This window comes from Saccoglossus kowalevskii, chromosome 5, assembly GCF_978046115.1.
Source record: "Saccoglossus kowalevskii chromosome 5, keSacKowa6.1, whole genome shotgun sequence".
Classification (NCBI taxonomy): domain Eukaryota; kingdom Metazoa; phylum Hemichordata; class Enteropneusta; family Harrimaniidae; genus Saccoglossus; species Saccoglossus kowalevskii.
The window spans coordinates 43,415,919-43,427,978 of NC_140645.1; the positions used below are offsets into that span (position 1 = coordinate 43,415,919).

At 36.8% G+C, this 12,060-nt stretch overlaps 1 protein-coding gene across 1 annotated transcript in view; it reads right to left on the minus strand.

Moving 5' to 3' along the window:
• Positions 1-12,060, minus strand: part of LOC102808115 (neural cell adhesion molecule 2-like) — a 72,796-nt gene that overhangs the window by 41,142 nt on the left and 19,594 nt on the right. The window contains exons 2-3 of the mRNA XM_085499446.1: positions 8,602-8,751; positions 1,662-1,802 (exon numbers count right to left, since the gene is read on the minus strand). Coding sequence (XP_085355572.1) covers positions 1,662-1,802; positions 8,602-8,751 — 291 coding nt within the window. The remainder of the gene's footprint in view (positions 1-1,661; positions 1,803-8,601; positions 8,752-12,060) is intronic.

The window sequence follows — 12,060 nt, forward strand, 5'->3', positions numbered from 1 at the left end:
ATTATAGACCCATTTGTTATTTTAGTATACTCCATTATAGAAACAGTTGTTATTTCAGTATACTCCATTATAGACCCAGTTGTTATTTTAGTATACTCCATTATAGGCCCAGTTGTTATTTTAGTATACTTCATTATAGACCTAGTTGTTATTTTAGTATACTCCATTATAGACCCAGGTGTTATTTTGGTATACTCCATTATAGACACAGTTGTTATTTTAGTATACTCCATTATAGACCCAGCTGTTATTTTAGTATACTCCATTATAGACCCAGTTGTTATTTTAGTATACTCCATTATAGAAACAGTTGTTATTTCAGTATACTCCATTATAGACCCAGTTGTTATTTTAGTATACTCCATTATAGACCTAGTTGTTATTTTAGTATACTCCATTATAGACCCATTTGTTATTTTAGTATACTCCATTATAGGCCCAGTTGTTATTTTGGTATACTCCATTATAGACCCAGTTGATATTTTAGTATACTCCATTATAGACCCAGTTGTTATTTTAGTATACTCCATTATAGAAACAGTTGTTATTTCAGTATACTCCATTATAGACCCAGTTGTTATTTTAGTATACTCCATTATAGACCTAGTTGTTATTTTAGTATACTCCATTATAGACCCAGTTGTTATTTTAGTATACTCCATTATAGACCCAGTTGTTATTTTTGTATACTCCATTATAGACCCAGTTGATATTTTAGTATACTCCATTATAGACCCAGTTGTTATTTTAGTATACTCCATTATAGACCCAGTTGTTATTTTAGTATACTCCATTATAGACACAGTTGTTATTTTGGTATACTCCATTATAGACCAAGTTGTTATTTTAGTATACTTCATTATAGACTCAGTTGTTATTTTTGTATACTCCATTATAGACCCAGTTGTTATTTTAGTATACTCCATTATAGACCCAGGTGTTATTTTAGTATACTCCATTATAGACCCAGTTGTTATTTTAGTATACTCCATTATAGACCCAGTTGTTATTTTAGTATACTCCATTGTAGACCCAGGTGTTATTTTGGTATACTCCATTATAGACCCAGTTGTTATTTTAGTATACTCCATTATAGACCCAGTTGTTATTTTAGTATACTACATTATAGACCCAGGTGTTATTTTGGTATACTCCATTATAGACACAGTTTTTATTTCAGTATACTCCATTATAGACCCAGTTGTTATTTTAGTATACTCCATTATACCAGGTGTTATCATACTAAACATATAATCACCCAGCGTAGCCTAATGTGTGCGATATATATACCCCATCTGGTATAACTCAATTGCTAAAAAAATAAACCTCGAAGCGCCGCAGGTCCACATACCCTAATACATAATTGTGCCACCTATCCGACATATTTACTATATCGCGCCAACAGCTCTCGTTTGTCACACACTTCATCCGTCCATTCACTTCAGTTAGTTTATTCCTAACATTCAAATACCCACACAAAGCACACATTAACAGACGTTCAACGTCAAACGTTGGTGACCATCATCAAATGTGTAAAGCATTATGTGTAGAAATACCCCCAAAATATTTTCGCGTTTGTCGAATCTCACTAAATGTTTCGACGTTTCCACGTTCGATTTCACGCATAACGCGGGATCTCGAAAATTATAACTTGGACGTACCTAATATTTCTAATTTTATATTTGCATTCTGCGCTTCTGTTAGGCACTGATACTCCCCAGCGTCCGTCGCTCTGATCTTGTCAAACCACAACGTCGCCACTGTGTCAGATTCAATCTCAGTGTATAATCTTCTATCATAACCTATAATAAATAATATTGAGTGATGATACATTAGATCACGTGAACAAAGTGTTTCCAGCAAACATTTTGGTGCAAATTTTGGGTCATTTTGATGTATTTTATATAATTACAAATTTCAGATCAAAAGGACCTATTTCCCTTTGGCTACAAGTTTTCAAAACGTATTTTGGCCGAAAAATATGGAATGCGAGTTTATTATGTGACACGTGACATCAAAGTTCAGCATCCTTGGTTGCATATTCTAAAACTGCTCACGTAGTCATTGTTGATTCCACATATTTACAGAGTATGAATAAATATCACTCTCTTTTTGAGAAGAGGTTAATTCCATTTCAATGTACATTGCTGCCAACACCTGTAAATTCCATATCTTGAAATCAAAAGCCATTTGGTTTAAATAATATAATACTGTGTTTTTGTATTTAATTTAGAAAATTTGTATATGAGCCTTGAAATGGAATAAATTATTATAATTTCACTACCCCAGACCATTCGTCCCGGTGTTATCGCTATCGCCACACGAGACTCCAGCTTGTCTCCTATACAATTTTCCTTCCGCCCACTTAATTTTAATATTCATATGACCTTTGCACTGACATCGATAGCCAATCGCATTCGACCGCGGACGTCACTCTAAATAAACAACTGAATAAATTAATATACCATATTTGGAAGATAGCGGGTAAATTCAACGTTGTTGGTGTGTTCCTTCGGGTTCCGAAGTCGCACGAAACGAGTTCATGTTCCGTTATCTTTCGCAAGTAAAACAGGTCGATATGTATTAAACATGGCATTTGTTTTCTTGTTTTAACCCCCTTATTACGCAAGCTTCCGTCGAAGTGGTGTTTTTTTCGACGATTTGTGGCATGTTGCAAAACGAACGAAACATTGCGGCATTCTTAGCGGTGGATAAGGGATCGACTATGTCGTCACATTTATGTCTCGTTTGAAAGAGAATAAACAACCGCTCAGAAAAATATGTTGCTAATATTTAAGTGCGGTGCCTTGAAATCGCCTGCCCGACGTCCAAATTTCAAAAGGATGTTCGATTTGCAATGACGACCGTTCATATGTACTAGGCGACGTTACTAATTACTACTAGGGTCGGTGTTTGCATTAAGAATTATAGAACAAAAGATCAGCAAAGCGGTGCTTTTGTCGGCGATTTTGTCAAAGGGAATATTGATAAAATGTTGCAAAACAGAATCGCGAGTTGGGTGAAAAATTGCGCCGGCGGCATTCTCAGCGATGGCGACACCCGAGAAACACCGTGTCACGGTGCATTCGTGCATCAGTACACCGAAGAAATACATACATATTGTTGCGGACGACTATTGTAGACTGTGTTCGTGTAGTCTTCGAGTTTGTGGACAGTTAAAGTCGTGTGTGAATTTATTCAAGCCAGGAAAAGCAGGAGGGATAACTTATGGAAATCGTCTTTCCAATTTGATCCAGTGCGACGTTGTGAAAGGAGCGACTCTGTCGTCTCATCTATGTCTAGTTTGTAAGAGAAAGATTGATAGCGCAGAAAAATCCGCCAATAATGTAAAAAAAACAGTGGCGTGAAATTGTCAGTCATTCTAATATCTCCCAACCTGTGAACGAAAGGGTTAAGCGTGCTGCCTTGAAATCGCCTGCCAAAACTAAAATGGCGCGTGTCACGTGACTTTGTTTACTAAAGATAGCGTGGGCGTTTGATTGACACTCAACTCATTAGTATTCCACCAATCACAGCTACATCTACTTTCTGGATGTGCGCAGTCAAATTGTATAGGAGACAAGCTGGAGTCTCGTGTGGCGATAGCGATAACACCGGGACGAATGGTCTGGGGTATAATTTCACTATTGAATTATTACACTTTAAATTGATCTGAATTTATGCGAGATACTGCCTCTTCCTTCACTATTTGAACGCCAATCTCCACTTGACAACATTTGACATTATTCAAATTAACAAGGAAAATGATAGAAAAATATAAAAATGTTTGAGTTGAACACGGAATAAGTTATGAATACACAACTAGGCTAATAAATTACATTGTTATTCACAATAGGGCTTTTTTCTGTCACAATATTTGAACAAACTTTAATTCATGGTCTGATAAAGTGTATTTTAAGTTGCCGCTAATATCTCGTTGAGAACAGAAAGCCACGTGACTTGTATTGGCCTATCAAATAGTTGTCCATCTCGTCAGGGCAAAGACGTCACGTGATTCTCTCTGTCAACGAGATTTGGGCGGCCATTTTGTCCAAGGTCTATTGTGTCATAAATTCACTCTGTTTTTGATAGCATCTATCAGCGGCATCTCCGTACTGTCATTAACATAACATATATTTTCTCGGGGGAGCCACAAGCTACGCTCATAAATTTGAATAAACTGCTAAATCGTGATGTTAATTTTACTTTCTAAATAATGTACAGACTGATGAACCTACAGAGAATTTAATAGCAATATACTAAACTATATTTAAAGTCCGGATCTCTTTTAATTTTACGACTTGTTTTCTAATTGTAATTAATTACTCACCAAGGACGGTATGACTGATTTAAAAAGACAACACAGCATACCAATTGAACCCTAAAGCGCGCCATACCCATTGGACTGCATGATCTAGTTCTACTGACGTGTAATTCTGTCGCACGACGATTTGTAACACCTCATCTTACTTAATAAACATTTTTATGTAATTTTCTGTAATTTTTTGAATTGAATGGACATAACTTCGTAATGCGTTCTAGACTTGATCAAAAAGTGATGACAAATATAAAAAACAATTTTGTCCGTTCATTGGACGTGTGATTATAAACCAAACTGTAATCAAAGCCAGCCGCCGTGGGACGAGATCCAGGGCACGTGCAGCTATATTTGTTGCGACACTTAGTGTTGGGCGTCATCAACGCGGCAACATGTTGGTGTAATATCAAGCCTGGTGTAATATTATGCAAATTTGTATAATTTAATAATGTCTTTGTCAATTGTTGGTTAAATGGGTAGTTAATTATCAAAGTCGTATAGGTTTTGATCAAATTTGTTGAAAAAGGTAGGAAAGGTTTCTGTAGAACTAATACCGTCTGACGATATTCACGACAATACGCTGTACATTGTTTATTTGCCAATGCTCAACGAACTAATATAAATAAATGCATCCCGGAGTTTGTTAAAGCCAGAAAAGAATCTCACACAAAATATCTTCAGGGCGGAGCTACGTCACAGTACGTTTATGTTGCTAAGACGCACACCACTGTACTGAGTGTATATATGTTGTACACATAGGGGTAACTGTGTTCAGTAGAGTCTCAATAACTATCCCAAAATACCGTTTTCTGGGAGTTATCGGCCTTTGTTTCTATCTTGATGGTTGCCAGGTGGTGAAAATGCCCGGATGTCCGCCCGAGGATACGAGAATGATGACACGGTAAAATATTAAGCCTCAAGTGTTATGTTGTAACAACAGATATTGTCCAATCAATAATCTGATTTATTAAATGTTTATTACATGATTTAACGTCTTGTCAATTCTTTAGAAATTAAACATCACTGATTCTTCAGAAGAATATAAAATAAATACCACATGATTACTAGTTGAGAGTGGCAGTATGAAACGTTTTGAGGGTCATTTCAATTGGAAATCTTTGGCCATGTCGTGACGCCAATATTGCTGCCGATTTTGAGGCAACGACTTTCAAAATACAAAATATGCAAAATAATGACAACGTACAAATATTTAGGATTGCAGCTGCTTCAGTTGCGGTGGATTTAACCAACACGGAAATACTATTAGCAGAAAACATTACGGGGACAAACTGCCATGCGTAATTGTTCCTATGTCAGCATGTATCAGCAACTAAATATATTTGATTATTCACGTCACAGTGTGATCGTTATCAATGAATTGACGAGTCAATCGATGGTCAATAACTTTGCTGCCTATCACATTACTGGGAGCCACCAGGGGATCAAACAAACACGTGGCAAAGATGACGGAGATTCGATTCGCTAAAAAAACAAGCTTATATTAGAGTGCCTACTTGAAATTTGCAGACGGACTGTGAGGGACATTGAAGACGCGGTGTTCCTAACAACATCGTGTTGAGTAAACAGATTTGTATAATTACGGGATATCTTAATCGAACGACATCCACTTTTACACATACCACCCCTTAGCAATGAGAGTATATATTTTTATTTCCACTAGATAGCTGTTACCTCTGACATCGCGTGCGGATGGAAATAAAAGATAAGCGGCTTCAGTGTACGTAGCATAATGTCTCACTCAAAAGCGATGTAGTCACTTTAGTATTTCCAACTGATTATTTTTTTGTGCTGCCAAAATTCAAAAACTTTTATACAAATGTATAAAGAATATCATATGGGCTCTATATGGCTCAAAATTAATATTTAATTTGGAGAGAAACGCAAACAAATAGGCGAGATAAACATTTTGGCGAGGGCCAAGGCGACGGGGGAGCGGTTAATACACATATTTGCAAGGCAACTGTTGATACACTCACATCGGGAATTCCCACGTGGTTGGCACTGGATGAAAGATAGCGATAATAAAACAGTTTTTGATCGAAATTTGCATCTGAAAACGACGAACAGTTTAATCGGCTGACATATAATTATTCAAGCTGTCGTCTGCTGTTAGTTGCATGCTTGGTTGTTATGATATGATGTTTTTTTTTAAATTTTAAATAGCATTTTTTATTATACGAATAAAGTAATTACAAACACAGAAAACAAACTTACAAAATGAAATACAGAAACTAAAGACGATCTGGTGTACAAATACAGTATTTAAATACTTAACTAGTTTTCAGCTTTCTCCCATTTTTCAAAATGTAAGAGTTGACCTTATTATTTCCTTTTGCAATTTCATATTCAACTTGTCTTATTGGAAAAGACAAGCATCTTAAATGCATAATATGATAACATTTGGTTTTGTTTGTTCTACATGGATAGGTTTGAATAAAATTATGATATGGTTTAACATTTTGTTTCCTAGTGAATTGTTACAGTACTAGTAAATTTTGCAGTTACAGCTTATAAGTCTAATTACTTCAAACTGTTCTTGCACCAATTCCCACAATTCTTGTACAAAATGACAAATTACAAACAAGTGATAATAATGGCAAGATATTATCCACTTTCAGTGGTTTCGATTCACGTCACCATGTGTTTTTCCAATACAACTAACTATAAATGTTGTAATGTTAATTATAACAAAATAACCCCACATTATTTGTTCGTACTTTTTTCAAAATGTTTTGATCAATATTTGTTGCCTGTGATTATAATTATTTCCCCCAGAAATAACAGTCATAGAAAATACACACTAATGTGCAAACAGTTGCGGTGAAAGTACTAAGCACTCAAATGGTCATCTAACCGCTTTTCAATTGTATTCCTCCGCACCATCTGGTGAACTATGAAATGCGTACGAGTTTTACTGATTAACATAATTATTTTTAACCACGTACTCGTGAAGACGAATGCATTCTTGACCGGTATGAAAACTGACTATATTGTTCTGTTGATAACAAACTTTTGTACAAAAACGAATGATGATAATCGGAAAATTTGCGTTGATATTGAACATATTGTGAGGTAAATTATCGGTGGGCACATTACATTACTCACTCAAATTATGACCAGAAGGCACAAACTACCAAATAGATCTCATTTACACCAAAAATGTAGGTAATAAAACACTTTACAAAACATACTTTGGTTTTACAAGAGGGACTTTCATTGTCTAGGTGTCACCTTTACGATGATTTAATAACAATTTGTCAAGTGGAGCGAAAAACTGCGGTCTGTCCCTAATTTATAATAACGATCACTGTCTGTGTATCCACAGGAAACCTGTAAAGTCCTCAACATGAAAGTGATCTAGTAAGAGGCCAAATTGGTTGAACGCAGTGTTTTACGAGCGACACGTGCTTGTGATCGGATTTGGGAAGTTAAAATGTACCTAATGAGGCATATGTCAAATGAGCCGAAAAGTGTCGTCTGCTTCTAACATCGGCGCCAAGATTTAGAACTCGTCACGTGGTATATTTTCGAATGCGATTTTACGAGCCAAATGTCGATTCTGTTGTAAAAGTAAAAAAAGAGATAATCTCACAGGTTTTTGGATTGATTGATTAAAACACGCTCATTTTTGACAAATTACCAGCGGCACGACAACCATGGTGTATTCAGAATAAGAATGACGGAGCTTAACTTCACGCTAGCAACCAAACAAAGCTCAGGCTGATTGGCATTTAACCCCATTCGAACGACATAGTTTTGCCGCAAAAAGTGACACATTTTACCCATTTTTATGCATTTTCTATATATTTTTGTAAATTTTGAACCAAATGGACATAATTATGCACACACTGATGTCCTCGATTTCGCCATCATGGTTCAGCCATTCAATATATCAGTAACTGTGTAATATTACGCACATGATTACGATGTATCGTGAACAAAAAACGTTACAATGTTGCAGTTACACAACAATGTTCACTCAGTACAACTATGAACTATGTAGACATCTGTTGAATTAACAGTACGTACCAGTAATTCAGAGCGTGTGTGCACGTGTGTGCTATTATCTGCGTGCCCAACATACAGACTTTTACGGTAAATCACAACCAGTGTGCAGCGTAACAATAACCTACGACAATAATAATAGTACAAGACGGGACAATTTATAGCAAAACTGGTTTCACGGTACTCCACGTTGAACTTCCGGATACGCGCATATCCAATATAAATTGCCCAGATGTAGACACAGAGATGAATCTTACCTGGATTTCCCGAATCTGAAATTATTTCATTACCATTAGGTCCAAACCACCTTGGATTATCGTCGTTAGTTACTTCACATATGACACTGAGTGACGTATTGAGGGCGCGATACTGGGGATAATCTGGAATCAGAGACATTTCCTGTGCAGCTGAAAAATAAATTAAATCTAATTAAATTTGGTGCATTTTATTTCTTTGAGCTACCTTGAATGACATTCCTTTGCTGTCCTGTTGAACACGTTTGCAAGTATATGCAAATTAACTTATTAGTATGCAAATATTCCCCAAACTATAACCATAGTATACCTAGACACCACCACATCATGACTATAGGCGGAATATTGTTTTCATATTAGAAAAATTAATCATTCATGAAAACAAATATGAGACGTATTTACATGATTCTCAAACTTGAAGTATGTTAAACAAATCTTGGTTACGTTTCCCACAGGAAGTCAGAAAGTCATTATGTGTACATTAGTATATATTGAGTACTTTCCTGACTAACAACACATACGTCATATCCGGTTAATTTCAAACACATTTAGCTGGCTAATAACATACAGCGCAACAGACCATTCCGTTTGATGAATCGTATTTTAGGGCAAGGAGCATGTCGACATGTTGTGGCAGGAACATTTCACAGATCATTTGCACGTCCAAGAACCAGCTGCCATTTTCCCGCTAATTTCGTGGGAATGTTCTAGTTATTTTAGTAGACTACATTTTTCGATGCAGGCTGGTGCCAGGGCGATCATCATCTTGATTGGTAGAGATCAAGGGGTGCACCTCAGCCGAGGTAATGTCAGTAATCAACTTTACACGACCACATTCGACGTGAAATGGAAAACATGGTTTAAGATGGCATATTTCGAACCCCGACAAGTCAAATGTCCCTTGGTCTCTGACTTGGAAGCGATATTCAGATAATAAGTTGGGTCAAAATTTATGCCAGTTCACACATTGCGGATATACTATGTCGTGGTTTATGCACATCATAACACAGTTTTACCAAAAATAAGAAATCATTATTATGGCTGTTAGCGTTGTCTGTTCAGACACATAACATAAAATACACAGGTGAGGGCGAACATAACAGAGAAGACGGTAATGGTCGGATACAATCTGATATACATTTAACTTCTTTCAGATAATTTGTGTTCATTAACACAGAATGTAACTAATAACGTTATTATATAAAATATCGCACTTATATGTTGATGTAGTTAAATAAACTGAACGCTATGTAATAACTATGCAATGTTTTCTTATATATTTCTCTTAGGAGCATTCACGCCTGACTTAACAGAAGACTAAAATGAGAGTCCAGGATAGGATATGATTCTAAGAAAGCTGGCGTGGCATATCTAATGGATAGTGTATAGTTACATTAAATGGACCCAGTGATGCACGTAAAGGCAGTTAAGACACTGAACAGGTGTACGATACGGTCCGGCGACACTATGCATAATATCAAAGGCACCTTATTCCGACTTCCTGTTCCTTTGGGATCGGCATTGAGATCCAGAAAAGGCTTTTTGCATCTACTGAGCAGGTTGCTGCGCATATTACACTGCATTATGGGTAAACTCCCGTTAAATATAAGGGACAGATTGTATCACATTCAGTTGAAAATCTGAACGATATAAGGATTCATATTAATAACAATGTCGCCCTCACAAAACTTACTGCTGTATAATAAAACACATAGCCCTTAATACATAGACAAAGTTTGGAAATTAATGAAAATATATGAATATATACTTTCAAACACTGAGTGATTGTTACCACTCATACTGTTTTATTGTTTCACATCTTAATGACATGAATCCATAAAGTGCTAGGAAGGAAATGGCATTTAATTTTCATGTACGCTTGTGTGGAATAGATTACGACGCGAAGAGACGACTCTCACTGACCGATTACCATTTACCATTTATCTTTGATTAACGATGAAATTAGTCCGCCGCTCGAGCGTAATACATCGTCATAAAAATTTCCATAATTCGTCAGCCATTTTGTTACCACATACTGTAAAAGCATTTATTTTGCACTGATAGTTTAATTAATTTCACTATTTTGGTGTTTTGGTCATATTCCCTGTGTTTTAATTTCACAAATTTGTCAAGTAAGCAATGGGTTTTATTGTTATTTTACATTTTCACGTAGATTTAATTTAGCGAATTTTACTTATCAGCGAAAATTGCGAAGTAAATATAATATGTAGTGAATAATGAATACATTTACATTATTTGATATTGTAAACGTTTTGATGAAAATGGTCGAATGTCAAAGAATTTTCAGCATTTTTGAAATTTGGACCAATGTTTCGGTAATATTTTATTGCGACACATCCATGTTTGATTAATATTTTGGAAAAAATAACATATTTGTTGTCTCATGCTCATGTGTGATAAGCTAATCGTGTACTGAATAAATGTCACATTGCGGTAAATAATATACTTGTATATATTTTGTTCACGTTGTGATATATATTGAAACAATAGATAAATGGCATGTCTTGCGTTTCACAATACGATTTTAAATAATTTCTGAGTGATTCACTGTACGTAATACCCACATTCCCGGGCCATTCACTGTATATAATGCACGCGTTACCGGGCCATTCACTACACATAATGCACGCGTTACCGGGCCATTCACTGTACATAATGCACGCGTTACCGGGCCATTCACTGTACATAATGCACGCGTTCCCGAGCCATTCACTGTACTTAACGTACGCGTTACCGGGCCATTCACTGTACATAATGCACGCGTTACCGGGCCATTCAGTGTACATAAAGCACGCGTTACCGGGCCATTCAGTGTACATAATGCACGTGTTCCCGAGCCATTCATTGTACATAATGCACGCGTTCCCGAGCCATTCACTGTGCTTAATGTACGCGTTACCGGGCCATTCACTGTACATAATGCACGCGTTACCGGGCCATTCAGTGTACATAAAGCACGCGTTACCGGGCCATTCAGTGTACATAATGCATGTGTTCCCGAGCCATTCATTGTACATACTGTACGCGTTACCGGGCCATTCACTGTACATAATGCACGCGTTCCCGAGCCATTCACTGTACTTAATGTACGCGTTACCGGGCCATTCACTGTACATAATGCACGCGTTACCGGGCCATTCAGTGTACATAAAGCACGCGTTACCGGGCCATTCAGTGTACGTAATGCACGTGTTCCCGAGCCATTCATTGTACATAATGTACGCGTTACCGGGCCATTCAGTGTACATAAAGCACGCGTTACCGGACCATTCAGTGTACATAATGCACGTGTTCCCGAGCCATTCATTGTACATAATGTACGCGTTACCGGGCCATTCACTGTACATAATGCACGTGTTCCCGAGCCATTCACTGTACATAATGCACGCGTTCCCGAGCCATTCACTGTACTTAATGTACCCGTTACCGGGCCATTCAGTG